A 15,178-nucleotide genomic window follows, 5' to 3' on the forward strand; every position below is an offset into this window, starting at 1 on the left:
ATGTAGCAGGTTTATGCACAGAAATGCTGAATACGAAAGAATGTATTTGAGATGAGGTTGAATGTGAAGGACATTCTGTTTATCATTAAAGAAATTATGTAACCCATCAAAAAAGGTAGTAAACACTGACGAGGGGAAAACACTGGATGCACTCTACTTTAATTATTCCCTCTGAACATCAACTGACAGACATGACCAGTGAAAGGATCATCTGTTTTGGATTGGGCAGGACTGAGTAGTGTGGGCCAGCAGCACAGATTGACACACATTGGCCTCGTGACAGACTGGACATATGGCCTGAGAGAGGATGAGTGCACAAAATTACAGTGATATCATGCAAAGTGCTTCATCATTCTAATGTGCCCCTCCAGCAGAGCGGATTGGACACTGCCAGCCAGGTTGGCTTCGCTCCGTTCCCTTCCTATATGGAAAAATACAAGGAAACCTGTTTTTTCAGTGTGGACTGATAGGTCAACTAGAAAATCTCAGTCTCTGACATGTGCATGGTTATGGTGCTCGGTGACTGCATGGATGTTGAAGCTCAATGTAACCCTGCATCAGTGACAGGTGATGTGTTTGTGGAAAGTACAGGATTATGAGTAAAGATCAGGTTCACTCAGACACTTAATTTGACACCAAGCCACATGTAAATGATCCTTAATATGACATAGTCCAAGTTGTTGACAAAAGTCTTACAAAAACTAGCTAGTCTCCTTACCAGTTGGGTCTTAATGATAACGAAGTTTGGCAAGCAAGGCTATAAATTATCTAACTGAATGGCAGTCTAAACCACTTAAATAAATAAAAACTACAGTAAAGTCATGGCAATTATGGTTTTATGAAATTTCACATGGGAACTTGTGCATTCGCAATACAAGCACACATTTTCTTCATTATCAAAATGTAATACATTAATATGGACATGACTGCCATTATTGTGTAAAATCTCTAGCAAAAATCACTGGACATCAAGTGACTATAAAGCACATAGAGGATTTAAAAAGACAGTAACACATACTTCTCTCACTTAAGTGAGAACAACTCAAATTAACTCAGTCTTACCGACTCGAGTTTGTCCTAACAAATCTGATACATGGTTATTTCCTTGTAACACTTGAAATGGATATACATTAAGGTTGTAGGACAAACAGGGTGATTAGAACATAAACATAAAGTAGGTCTCAGACATGGACATAACCTTCCTTGTCCTCAATATTAACATGTTAAATTACATTAAATAATTACAAAAACAAAATACTGACCCTGCAATTGCTGATGATTTGATTAAAGTGACAAATGTTTACAGCTTTCCCAAAGTGTGACCTTTCTCTACCCCTCAAGTTTGCTCCATAAATGTCAAATTCAAAGCCTTCCTGTAACCAAATACGTTTTTTATAAAGTATGCAAGACGTACTGCATCTGCAACTCATCTTTTCTCAATTGTTATAAGTTTCTGTTTTTAGATCAGGTTCAGTCCTGTGTGATGTGTCTATCTAGCACTTATCTAAATGCCTGTACATAGCTAGGTAAGTGAGTCTGGACAATAAATATAGCAGAGGTGGCTGGTGGGAGGAGCTATAGGAGGACAGGCTCATTGTAATGGAATCAATGGAATAGTACCAAACAAATCAAACACATGGACAACGTGTTGGACTCCGTTCCATGGATTCCATTCCAGCCCTTACAATGAGCCTGTCCTCTTACAGCTCCTCCCACCAGCCTCCTATGATATACAGTAAATATAGTGAGTGTGAACAAGTAAGTGCTTTAGAAAGTGAGGGTAAAGTTAGGAGGGCTAAATGAAGCACGACACACTGAGCAAATGTTGGAGAAAGAACATAGGCTGCAACTACAATCATGAGGAGCTGTGAGTTAATGTGTGCTTAAGAGTTGATTTGATACGGTGGGGCAAAAAAAGTATTTAGTCAATTGTGCAAGTTTTTGTGCAAGTTTGTGTGCAAGTTCTCCTACTTAAAAAGATGAGGCCTGTAATTTTCATCATAGGTACACTTCAACTATGACAGACAAAATGAGAAGGAAAAAAATCCAGAAAATCACATTGTAGGATTTTTAAGGAATTTATTTGGAAATGGTGGAAAATAAGTATTTGGTCAATAACAAAAGTTTATCTCAATACTTTGTTATATACCCTTTGTTGGCAATGACAGAGGTCAAAAGTTTTCTGTAAGTCTTCACAAGGTTTTTACACACTGTTGCTGGTATTTTGGCCCATTCCTCCATGCAGATCTCCTCTAGAGCAGTGATGTTTTGGGGTTGTTGCTGGGCAACACAGACTTTCAAAGATTTTCTATGGGGTTGAGATCTGGAGACTGGCCAAGCCACTCCAGGACCTTGAAATGCTTCTTACGAAGCCACTCCTTCGTTGCCCGGGCGGTGTGTTTGGGATCATTGTCATGCTGAAAGACCCAGCCACATTTCATCTTCAATGCCCTTGCTGATGGAAGGAGGTTTTCACTCAAAATCTCACAATACATGACCCCATTCATTCTTTCCTTTACACAGATCAGTCGTCCTGGTCCCTTTGCAGAAAAACAGCCCCAAAGCAGCCCCAAACAGCCCCAATGTTTCCACCCTCATGCTTCACAGTAGGTGCGGCAGGGTAGCCTAGTGGTTAGAGCGTTGGACTAGTAACCGAAAGGTTGTAAGTTCGAATCCCCGAGCTGACAAGGTACAAATCTGTCGTTCTGCCCCTGAACAGGCAGTTAACCCACTGTTCCTAGGCCGTCATTGAAAATAAGAATTTGTTCTTAACTGATTTGCCTAGTAAAATAAAGGTAAAAAATGATGTTCTTTGGATGCAACTCAGCATTCTTTGTCCTCCAAACACAACGAGTTGAGTTTTTACCAAAAAGTTATATTTTGGTTTCATCTGACCATATGACATTCTCCCAATCTTCTTCTGGATCATCCAAATGCTCTCTAGCAAACTTCAGACGGGCCTGGACACGTCTGGCACTGCAGGATTTGAGTCCCTGGCGGCGTAGTGTGTTACTGATGGTAGGCTTTGTTACTTTGGTCCCAGCTCTCTGCAGGTCATTCACTAGGTCCCCCCGTGTGGTTCTGGGATTTTTGCTCAACGTTCTTGTGATCATTTTGACCCCATGGGGTGAGATCTTGCATGGAGCCCCAGATCGAGGGAGATTACCAGTGGTCTTGTATGTCTTCCATTTCCTAATAATTGCTCCCACAGTTGATTTCTTCAAACCAAGCTGCTTACCTATTGCAGATTCAGTCTTCCCAGCCTGGTGCAGGTCTACAATTTTGTTTCTGGTGTCCTTTGACAGGTCTTTGGTCCATAGTGGAGTTTGGAGTGTGACTGTTTGAGGTTGTGGACAGGTGTCTTTTATACTGATAACAAGTTCAAACTGGTGCCATTAATACAGGTAACAAGTGGAGGACAGAGGAGCCTCTTAAAGAAGAAGTTACAGGTCTGTGAGAACCAGAAATCTTGCTTGTTTGTAGGTGACCAAATACTTATTTTCCACCATAATTTGCAAATAAATTCATTAAAAATCCTATAGTGTGATTTTCTGGATTTTTTTTTCTCATTTTGTCTGTCATAGTTGAAGTGTACCTATGATGAATTACAGGCCTCTCTCATCTTTTTAAGTGGGAACTTAAGTGAGAACTTGCACAATTGGTGGCTGACTAAATACTTTTTTGCCCCACTGTACACGTGTCTGTCTGTTGGTGGTTAGCAGATACGCTTGTATGTGTAGATGTAGCCCTTGCAGTGGGGGCAGGTGTGTATCACATCCTTGAGATCATCGATCAGACAGGGAATCAAGCAGCAACCCAGATCACACCTGTGGTAGAGAGAGAAAATAAATTACGAAAACAAACCACCAGAGAATACAGACCATAAATCAATAGCCTTATTATAGCTAACATCCCGCTGCTCTCCTTCATTTCATTCTGTGGTGTTTGGCCAGAAATCAAATATTTCCTGCCGTAGTATATTATTCTGTGTTTATACCATGGCATGGTTGAATACTCGTTTCTGACTGGCTTGAAGGTCATTCTAGAGCGTGCATTATTTCCTTATGAGGCATGGTAGAATTCAATGGCTACTTCATTCTTATATGTTCTATGCTTGAGCGGCTTTTGAAAGCAAACGTTTAAATTGAAAACATTATTGGCATTGTTGCATTCGATTTTCATAACAGCAAGCAGAACTGATGGTTTGGTTAGCTATACTAGCAAGTCTGTTTGGTTACCGAGGAAACTACTCTCGTTACAGTGTCTTCAGAAAGCATTCACACCCCTAAACTTTTTCCAGATTTTGTTATGTTACAGCCTGAACTTAAATTGGATTCAATTGAGATTTTGTCATCACTGGCCTACACATAATACCCCATAATGTCAAAGTGGAATGATGTTTTTTTATTTTACAAAATGAACAGATCGCACCCTTTTTTTTCTCCAAAGTTTCACCTAAAATGACATACCCAAATCTAATTGCCTGCAGCTCAGGACCTGAAGCAAGGATATGCATATTATTGGTACCATTTGAAAGGAAATACTTTGTTGCTGTGATAAAAGCGTTGTTGTTGTGCACTCTCATGGTATTTTTTAAACTGTAATAGCTACTGTAAATTGGGCAATGCAGTTAGCTTAACAAGAATTTAAGCTTTCTGCCCATATAAGACATGTCTATGTCCTGGAAAGTTTGCTGTTACTTACGTCATCCTAGTCACATTAGCAACAACCGTCCCGGTTTAGGGGCACCGATCCCGTAGAGGTTTTAATTAAAAAAATGAAAAGTTGAGTCAATAAATACTCAACCCCTTTGTCATGGCAAGACTAAATAAGTTCAAGAGTAAAATGTCGCTTAACAAGTCACATATAAAGTTGCATGGACTCACTGTGTGCAACTGTTTAACATGATTTTTGAATGACTACCTCATCTTTTGTACCCCCCCACACACAGTGGTGACTCGTAATGGTAATGTTCCCTAGTTGCACCGTGATTGGCTCAGTATTCTGTCACTCATGGGGACACCACGTCACTGCCAAATCTAAGGGTAGGGCTCGAAAATGTAAGCCTCTTGGGTGCTGCCATAGAGTTACATCAGAAGTGCCCATCCAAGAAGGCTCAAGGTCATTGGCCACAGATAAAATGACATCAAATCACGTTATATCTACAGTAGCTTTGATTGGACTGATCAAGCCAGCATCATACTTTTCAAAATCTTCGCTAGTATTCATCCTCAATCAAGTTGACGATCTACTTGCAAATCCTTGTCATATGAAGAGAAATAATAGATAAAAACGTATCGGTGCTTATCGGCCAAATGGCATAAACATTACACAACAAGTTGGAAATGGCAAATTCAACAATGAGTGGTTTGGAAGGAATCAGTCTATAACTGCCAGTATTGCAACACAATCACTAGCCTGCTATTCAGTGGAATGGCTGTGTGGTCCAAGTCTGGGTTTAAGGGTCTCTTTTCCAAGCTTAAAATTATAAATATTCAACATTGGCCATGCTGTCAAACCAACATGATTTCTGCTGCACTCAAAACAACTTAACTAGGAACTCTGGGGGGGAAAAAACAAGCTCCGGCTGTGGAAATAGGTTTTAAGCGGTCATCCAACTCGGAATTGTAAGTCAGGAACTCGGGCCTCTTTCTAGAGCTACGACCTGAAGATCACTGACGTAATCATGATTCGACCTAGTTTTTTTCCCAAATTCACAGCTGTCTTGAAGCAACATAAATCCAGAGAATGCCAGACTTTGATGACAAAATTTGCCCACAAAGGACCGCTGCGCCACCTTCCTGTTCAAGTGAGCACAGCACAACAAGGTGAGTCCATAAATGTCTTGTATGCTGCTGCATAAATTATGTAATATGCCAGGGAGATATGTATACAGTAGCTAAGAAAGTAATACTAAGTGTATGTTGTGTATTAAGCTTGTGTAGTAGCCCATGTGCCTCACCCTATTTCACCTACTGCTCTGAACTTGTGGTGCACATGTAGACTATAACCTGTTTTAGAGAAATTTTATCATTGAATATTGTAAGACCTTTCATTGTCTGCTTTATGTGCCCTTTATTTATCCTATGGTTCTGACTTGGTGTACAGAGAGAACGTCCTATGTTCTGAATTCTGCCGCTGTACATTTCAAAAGTGCTGAACAAATAGTTATATTGACTACATCTGTCCTAGCGCGCTGATTAATGTCTTAATCGAAATTACGGATGGTCTCTTATCCGCTTATCGTACCCTTATACCACAGTTTGTATATCATATTTGTCAGTAGAAACCACATTTGTTTAAGCAAGTCAGCCAAAACAGCTATGTTTTTTTTAAAGGCAGTAAATGAGGCTGAATGAGCTGTTTCGCTGCCAGACAAGGCTCCGCTGGTAGCCAGGTGTAGCAGTGTTAAGGTGTTGGGACTGCTGTTGGGACTCTGCTGTTAGGACAGCTTTATGTAGGCCCTAACAGTTTGTGGACACCATTTGTCACCGTTATAGTGCAATTAATTTATTGTTTAGTGTTGTGGCGATGCTGGCTTGCACCCCCCCCTCATTTTTTTTTTTATCCACCAAGATTTACATGCTAAAATCGCCACTGCCCACACATACAGATAATTGTATGGTCCCTCAGTCGAGCAGTGAATTTCAAACACAAAGACCAGGGAGGTTTTCCAATGGCTCTCAAAGAAGGGCACCTATTGGTAGATGGGTCCAAAAAAAAGTAGACATTAAATATTCCTTTGAGCATGGTGAAGTTATTAATTACACTTTGGATGGTGCATCAACACACCCAGTCACTATAAAGATATAGGCGTCCTTCCTAACTCAATTGCCGGAGAGGAAGGAAACCGCTCAGGGATTTCACCATGAAGCAAATGGTGACATTAAAACAGTTAGAGGATGAGGATGGAGCAACAACATTGTAGTTACTCCACAATACTGACCTAATTGACACAGTGAAAAAGAGGAAGCCTGTACAGAATAAAAAAATATTCCAAAACATGCATACTGTTTGCAACAAGGCACTAAAGTAATACTGCAAAAATGTGGCAAAACAATTAACACTTTGTGTTTAAGAAAAAAAAGTTACTGTGTACCACTCTCCATATTTTCAAGCATAGTGGTGGTCCATCATGTTATGGGTATTCTTGTAGTCATTAAGGACCGGGGAGTTTCAGGATAAAAATAAACAGAATGGAGCTAAGCATAGGCAAAATCCTAGAGGAAAACCTGGTTCAGTCTGCTTTCTAGCCAGATTGGGAATAAGCGCAGGACACCGGGGTTAACACCCCTACTCTTACGATAAGTGCCATGGGATCTTTAATGACCGCAGAGAGTCAGGATACCCGTTTAACGTCCCATCCGAAAGACGGCACCCAACACAGGGCAGTGTCCCCAATCACTGCCCTGGGGCATTGGGATATTGTTTAGACCAGAGGAAAGAGTGCCTCCTACTGGCCCTCCAACACCACTTCCAGCAGCATCTGGTCTCCCATCCAGGAACTGACCAGGACCAACCCTGCTGAGCTTCAGAAGCAAGCCAGCAGTGGTATGCATGGTGGTATGCTGCTGGCCAAATGGGTGAGAATAAAAAACAACACATTTAATACATTTTTAATTCAGGCTGTAACAACAAAATATTGAATAAGTCAAGGGGTATGAATACTTTCTGAAGGCACTGTATCTAGTAAACTTGTTAGCTACTTCAGTGGATGTTGAACACATTTCTAGCAGCAAATGTGTTCAATTATAGCCATGGTGTGAAAGAGATGATCAACTCTGGGCTTTATGCGCTCTCTGGAAAATAATGTGGTGGAACACACCTTCCACGTCGTTTATTATTTTCCATAGAACGTATAGCCACTTGTTGGTTATCCGTTACATAACCTCTACACAATGTAGTACACCAATTCTTCCTCTTACCCAACAAAGAAGCAGAAGAGGCAGAAGACAGCGTTCATGAGGCCCACGCTGTGGTTGATGCGGGTGATGATGGGCTGCTGGCAGTGGTGACACACAGTCTGTACGGGTGCTGTCTGGAATATCTCCCCCTGTAGCACGGTCACTGTGGTAGCTGTCCCAGGGGGTACCAGCACCGTGTGAGCCGTCTGACCTGCCACAGGCCCAAATTGAATGGGCCCCGGGCCAAACTGCCCCGGGCCAAACTGCCCCGGGCCAAAGTGACCTGGCGGAGGGTAGAAGCCACCTGTAGGGTAGAAACACAAGGCGGTATGTACTGTTTATGTTCTGTATACAGGTGCTATGCCAAACACGGGTATGCATTTAGAGTCGCCCATCTTATTTAATTCCCTCTGTAGACCAGTGTATGCCTACCATGTGGTATGGGCATGGCCCCATCTCCTGGGACGTGTGGCGGCAAGAAGCCTGGCTGTAGCGTGGCCTCATAGGGTGGAGGGCCATAGTCTGGAGGCAGGGGGTGTCCCTGAGGAGGACCCGTCGATACAGGGACCGCCGAGCCTGGGAGAGAAAACACAGACAAACAAGAAGGATTTATTAGTGAGCTTTCACAGCAATGATTGATTGAAGAAACATTACTTATGTTGGGCTTAAATCAAGTAAGGCATTGGCCCATTATTGAGAACATGCATCATCAGCTGTTACTCAGGCCAGAATAGTTATTTTTCATAGCTTTACAATTCTCAAGGATTTGTTACGTAGTTTGTAACAAATACACTTTGTTGATCACATTCCCTTGGCTGGTCGAAACAGTATTTTGTTGTAAGGAAACCTGGGGTGGAGGGGGAGCCCAGACAAAGAAAGATTTGTTCACAGACAGGGCCTACTTTCAAGGTTTCCCTGGTGATGTTTCTCTAGGCCTTTCTCTAACCAGCCACACAAGAGCTGATATGGGAGGCATTTAGAGGCAATTATGCAAATTCACACCAGTTTCCCTACAGCTAGTCAGCTACAGTGCAAATACTAAATCAGCAGCCCAGTCGAAGAAACCAGATGGTATTTTGACGTTCACAGGTAAGCCTGTGTGTGGTTCCTACCCTGGACTTCTGTCCTTTTGTAAAATAGTCTCTTAAAAGGTCTCTCTTTTTGTAGTCTTGTCCCAAACTAAATGTTTTTTCCTCCACATCATACACAAGAGAGAGAGAGACAGTTCTAGAATAATTGTACCCGGAATGGCTGGCTGTCCATTCTTCTCCTTGATAAGAGGGGGGCTGGGACCTCCGGGGTAGGGAGGAGGGGGGTCGCTGGACATGCTGACTGGACCTTTGGATGGGGGGGGCCTGGGGTATAAGCTCCACTCACCACTGGCCTTGGACTCACTCAGCCAGTCTGTGAGAAGAACACACACACAGGCCTATCAGTTCACTGACAGTCAGTTCAACACCCACACACTACAACATGATACAGCAGCTGCCTCGCAAGTAAATGTATTTGTAATTTTGTCTCAGTATTGACTCATCTAGGAAGACCCTAGATCTTTTCAATCAAGTGAATTGGTATGATAAATATGATGGATGCAGACAACATTCAACACTATAGCTGGATAATGCTGGGTTTAAGCTAGGGCTAGGCTACTGCCTCTGAGGCCTCTAGAATATTACATTTGCAGGGATTTAAGTAAAAAACAATGGCAATTGCTTTCAATCCACCCTTTACCTAAATGTGTGTTAGATGATAAACATTAGTATTGTTTATTATCCTAACACACTCACGACAGCAAACATTAGGGAGTTTAGCAATAAGTTGGCAGTCTGACATTAAAACAGAAATTACCTAAAGCCACCAATATTTACAGAAAAACAGAACCCATGGCAGCAGAGTGAAGAGAAGGGACATTAGTCATGATTACCTGCTGATGACAGTGGGGAGTTTCCACCTACAGAGCCTGCTCTTCCGTCAGGTCCAACAGCCTATAAGAAAAAAGGGAGAGAAAAAAGACGACAAGTTTATTGCATGTGGTCCTATTTGTAAATTGCAATTGCTACTTTCTCATGCAAATGAAAAACAGTATGCAGCCATTAACAAGTGCTAGGTTAATTATAGACAACTTGCTTCTCTCAAACATTGGTGCAATAACATTTAGTCTCCAAGATACTAACACATGCCTGCCCATTAATCACAGTCGACTGCATCATGGCATTCCTATGACTTCAATTCATTCACCTGACAACACAAGCACTTACCGAAGACAATCGCAGTAGCCATTAAATAAAACAAGCACATTGCCACAAAAATGGAGCAGCAAAGCTGTCTGGTGTAACCAACATAGCCTATGTCAACGAGAAATGTAGCTCTATAAGTCCTACAATTCACTTCAGCATAAAGGAGATTGACTGGCCAAACGACACAGGAGGAGCAGACATTATTGGAACAGTTAAGAACTAGATATCAAATGTTATTTGTCACATGCACCGAATACAACAGGTGTAGTAGACCTTACCGTGAAATACTTACTTACAAGCCCTTAACCAACCATGCAATTTAAAGAAAATACACACGCAAAAAAAGAGATAGAATAACATCATTTAAGAGCCGCAGTAAATAACAATAGCGGGGCTATATACAGGGGGTACCAGTACAGAGTCAATGTGCGGGGGCAATGCAAATAGTCTGGGTAGCCATTTGATTAACTGTTCAGGAGTTTTATGGCTTGGGGGGTGGAAGCTATTTAGAAGCCTCTTGGACCTAGACTTGGCGCTCCGGTACCGCTTGCCATGCGGTAGAAGAGAGAACAGTCTATGACTAGGGTGGCTGGAGTCTTTGACAATTTTTATGGCCTTCTTCTGACACCTCCTGGTATAGAGGTCCTGGATGGCAGGAAGTTTGGCCCTGGTGATGTACTGGGCCGTACGCACTACCCTCTGTAGTGCCTTGCAGTTGGAGGCCAAGCAGTTGCCATACCAGGCAGTGATGCAACTCGTCAGGATGCTCTCGATGGTGCATCTGTAAAACCTTTTTGAGAATCTGAGGACCCATGCCAAATCTTTTCATTCTCCTGAGGGGGAATATGTTTTGTTGTGCCCCCTTCACGACTGTCTTGGTGTGCTTGGACCGTGTTAGTTTGTTGGCGATGTGGACCCCAAGGAACTTAAAGCTCTCAATCTGCTCCACTACAGCCCCATTGATGACAATAGGGGCGTGCTTGGTCCTCCTTTTCTTGTAGTCCACAATCATCTCCTTTGTCTTGATCATGTTGAGGAAGAGGTTGTTTCCCTTGCACCACACAGCCAGGTCTCTGACCTCCTCCCTATAGGCTGTCACATTGTTGTTGGTGATCAGGCCTACCACTGTTGTGTCATCAGCAAACTTAAATGATGGTGTTGGAGTAGTGCCTGGCCGTGCAGTCATGAGTGAACAGGGAGTACAGGAGGGGACTGAGCATGCACCCCTGAGGGGCCCCCGTGTTGAGGATCAGCGTGGCGGATGTGTTGTTACCTACCCTTACCACCTGGGGGCGGTCCATCAGGAAGTCCAGGATCCAGATGCAGAGGGAAGTGTTTAGTCCCAGGGTCCTTAGTTTAGTGATGAGCTTTGAGGGCACTACGGTGTTAAACGCTGAGCTGTAGTCAATGAATAGCATTCTCACATAGTTGTTCCTCTTGTTCATGTGTGAAAGGGCAGTGTGGTGTGCAATAGAGATTGCATCATCTGTGGATCTGTTGGGGCGGTATGCAAATTGGAGTGGGTCTAGGGTTTCTGGGATGATGGTGTTGATGTGAGCCATGACCAGCCTTTCAAAGCATTTCATGGCTACAGATGTGAGTGCTACAGGTCGGTAGTCATTTAGGCAGGTTACCTTAGTGTTCTTGGGCACAACGGACAATGGTGGTCTGCTTAAAACATGTTGGTATTACAGACTCATATGTCATCTCAGCAATGCAGTGCAATTAACTTGGCTACAGATTAGCCTAACACTTTCCCTAACAGACTCTACAACAACATAAACCTCACCTGACTACTACACGTGTCTGAAAACAAACACAGCCTAGCCTTGGGAGCAGGACACTGCTATGCCACCAGCTGTCCAGACCTGCCATCCATACTTCGGCCTACTAGGCTTCACTTTCCCAGGTCAGCTGACCATGCCTGTAAGAGATCACCATGCATGTCAGGGCGTCTCGAATTTGAACATAAACAGATTAAGAGGCTGGCCTGCCTGCTCCAAAACAAACAGTCAGAATGCCAGACAGCACAATAAAAATAAGCCTGTCAAATGACTGGGTAATCTAAGGCAGAGGAGGAGGAGAGGAGGAGGAGAGCTATCCAACCAGTTAGTGAGTGTGATGTGAAGACTGATTAAGCTGGGGAAATGACAGGAATGTCCAGGGTATGATAGAAATAAAAATGTACAAATGCATGCATGGCATCTGAATGTAGGCCACAATTCTATAAGAGCTAGGCTAAGTTAATACCCGCATTGTGCCCAAGGCAACCTAGATAAGGCCATGAATTTGCACTTGCTTTGTTTGATTAAACTGGAAGGTAAGCGTTTAAGCGTCATACATTACAACAGCATCAGAAATTCAGAATCAGAGTACAGGTTTAAGGGACATCCAGAGACGCATCAGTCATGCACTTCATTATGTCTGGATGAGCTTGATTTGATCACAAACTGTTGAAACGGGCCTTCATTTGTTATAACATTACACTGAATTCCAACAAAGTCATTGAGGATCAATGATGGTGATGTTACAAAAAAAGCGCCATTGCCAATTTATGTTTAAGTAGAATATGAATGAGCCATCATCATTTTCAATAAATTTACCTAAAAATAAAGAAGATCAACTACACTATTTTGTCATGTGGAACTGAATCAGGGGGGGTGACATACAACAACACCAGCATAGGGCTCTCTAGTGAGAGGCAACTTTCTAGAAAGCTTCATCCATCCTTTTCCTGAATCCTCTTGCTACAGTAACTTTATTTACATAGATGATCCGCTCAACCCACCAGACAAACACTCTTTACGTAATGTAGCTAGCTATCTAGACATCGACACAGTTTATATCAAACATAAATTGCTATCTTAGCTAGCTAGCTCGTCGTTACTGCATTTAGGAGATGTTGACGTGAGAGAAGCCTCGATTTGACTGGACGTTTACATCAGCTAGCTAGCGTTATACAACTGTCTGCCTAGTTAGTATAGTTGCTACTGTAGCTAGTTCAACTAGCTGGTTAGGTATCTAGCTAGCTATTATTTTCATGAGTGAAAATGGAACACATTTCAAAAGAACAGTCAAGTTACATGTAACGTTAGCTAACTCACATTGAGTAACATCAGTTTAAAACTAAACGGAGATTAACGTTAGCTAGCTACGTTACGTTAGCTAGCTGATTGCCTCTCAAATATTGTTTCTTAGTTATCTCTACACGGAATTTACCTGATGTGTTGTCTCTTCCACACAATTGGAATTAGGTGATGACGACAGCTATATCACAAGCCTGTTTGTAGGGAAGTCAAATGATGGCAACCGTTAGCTCGTCTGTTTATCATTAATCTACTCAACATCCGCCTCTTGTGGTGCTTTCAAGACAACTGGGAACTCGGCGAAAAAAACGAGGTCAAATCACGACGTCGGCGAGCTTCAGGTCGGAAAGTCGGAACTCTAGAAAGATGCAGCGTTCAAAACACGGAAAGAAATCAGTTCAATTCAAACGGGCTTTATTGGCATGGGAAACGTGTTTACATTGCCAAAGCAAGTTAAATAGTATTTACACTGTTGTTTGTGCTCCACTGGTTGCCCTTTCACATGGCAACGGCAACAAATCTCACTGCTTTGATTGCACACTGCTGTATTTCGCCTAACAGATATGAGTTTATCAATGCTTGATTTGTTTTCAAATTCTTTGTGGTTCTGTGTGAAATATGTATCTAATGTGGTCATACATTTGGCAGGAGGTTAGGAAGTGCAGCTCAGTTTCCACCAATTTGTTTGTGGGCACACAGCCTGTCTTCTCTCAAGATCTCAGTCTGACTATGGCAGCCTCTATCAATAGCAAGGCCATGCTCACTGAGTCTGTAACGTACATAGTCAAGGTTTTTCTTAATTTTGGATCAGTCACCGTGATAAGGTATTCTGCCACTGTGTACTCTCTGTTTAGGGCCAGATAGCGTTCCAATTTGCTCAATTTTTTGGGTTGATTCTTTCCAGTGTGTCAAACAGTTATCTTTTTTCTTTCTCATAATTTGTTTGGGTCGAATTGTGTGAATTGTGTTCTATAAGAGCTAGGCTAAGTTATCCGTATTTAGCCCAAGGCAACCTGGATGAGGTGATGAGTTTGCACTTTACAGTTTAATCAAACAGAACATGCATTTAGGCCTCATGCATGATTAGAACAGCTTTAGAATCCGAGTACAGAACAATTAGGCTTGATGGACATCCAGAGAAGCTTCAGTCATGCACTTCATTATGTCTGGATGAGTTTGATTAGATCACAAACAGTTGCTATAACTTTACCTTGACATCCAATTAGTGAGCAACAAAGTAATTGAGGATCAAGGTTCCACCATGGTGGAAAATTGTGTTTCATAAAGAATGTATGCATAATTTCCCCGTTGTTTTCTGCCTTTTCTGCTCCACTCTCACTCCAATATCAAATTGCATCATTTAGTGATAGTTTGCGCCCGGGTATGGGCGAGGGGACGGTCTAAAGTTATACTGTTACATTGATGCTGTTGACCCGGATCACTGGTTGCTGCGGAAAAAGGAGGAGGTCAAAAGGGGGGTGAGTGTAACGGATTTGAATTTATTTAATCCCTGGGCTTTTCTCCCATACAAACAAACTGAAACTGGACATAGGCCCCTGCACTGTGGCAATGATGCAAACACAATCAGCCTGAAACTAAATACACACAAGAGGAAAGGTATTTGAGTTATACCAATGACTGCCTGGGTCTTTCCATAAATAGAGTGCCTTTTTGCATCACTTTGATATTATTATTTAACTAGGCAAGTCAGTTAAGAACTCATTCTTATTTACAATGACAGCCTACACGCTGGGCTTGTGCACGCTATGGAACTCCCAATCATAGCTGGTTGTGATACAACCTGGATTCAAACCAGGGTGTCTGTAGTGACACCTCTAGCACTGAGATGCAGTGCCTTAGATTGCTGCGCCACTCTGGAGCCCCACAATGAAGTAGAAATTGTGCACCAATATTCAATTATTAAAGCCTGTGATATTAAATGACATGCCCT

The 15,178-nt window shown here is 42.4% G+C and overlaps 1 protein-coding gene across 3 annotated transcripts; it reads right to left on the reverse strand.

Annotated features, from left to right (window-relative positions):
- Positions 1-3,402: 3,402 nt before the first annotated feature.
- On the reverse strand, positions 3,403-13,579 carry LOC109898483 (cell death-inducing p53-target protein 1). Of its 3 annotated transcripts, XM_020493467.2 has the most exons (7): positions 13,361-13,560; positions 11,931-12,065; positions 9,829-9,889; positions 9,147-9,308; positions 8,337-8,480; positions 7,926-8,208; positions 3,596-3,827 (listed from the first exon to the last, which is right to left on the reverse strand). In XM_020493467.2, the coding sequence occupies exons 4-7, from the start codon at positions 9,229-9,231 to the stop codon at positions 3,716-3,718; spliced, it is 624 nt and encodes a 207-aa protein (XP_020349056.1). In that variant the 5' UTR covers positions 9,232-9,308; positions 9,829-9,889; positions 11,931-12,065; positions 13,361-13,560; the 3' UTR covers positions 3,596-3,715. The 3 variants fall into 3 exon arrangements, with proteins under 3 accessions (XP_020349055.1, XP_020349056.1, XP_031689976.1); XM_020493466.2 differs by lacking the exon at positions 11,931-12,065 and having other exon boundaries at positions 3,403-3,827; XM_031834116.1 differs by lacking the exons at positions 3,596-3,827; positions 11,931-12,065 and adding an exon at positions 6,209-7,568 and having other exon boundaries at positions 13,361-13,579.
- Positions 13,580-15,178: the final 1,599 nt, after the last annotated feature.

Source organism: Oncorhynchus kisutch, linkage group LG10 (genome assembly GCF_002021735.2).
Source record: "Oncorhynchus kisutch isolate 150728-3 linkage group LG10, Okis_V2, whole genome shotgun sequence".
NCBI lineage: Eukaryota > Metazoa > Chordata > Actinopteri > Salmoniformes > Salmonidae > Oncorhynchus > Oncorhynchus kisutch.

Excerpts from the sequence above, each read along its gene's own strand:
- LOC109898483 (XM_020493466.2), bottom strand. The coding sequence starts at position 9,231 with ATGTCCAGCGACCCCCCTCCTCCCTACCCCGGAGGTCCCAGCCCCCCT. Across the intron at positions 8,481-9,146 it reads TGGACAGCCAGCCATTCCGG|GCTCGGCGGTCCCTGTATCG; the intron begins GTACAATTATTC and ends TTTCTCTCCCAG. Across the intron at positions 3,828-7,925 it reads CTCTTCTGCTTCTTTGTTGG|GTGTGATCTGGGTTGCTGCT; the intron begins GTAAGAGGAAGA and ends TCTCTACCACAG.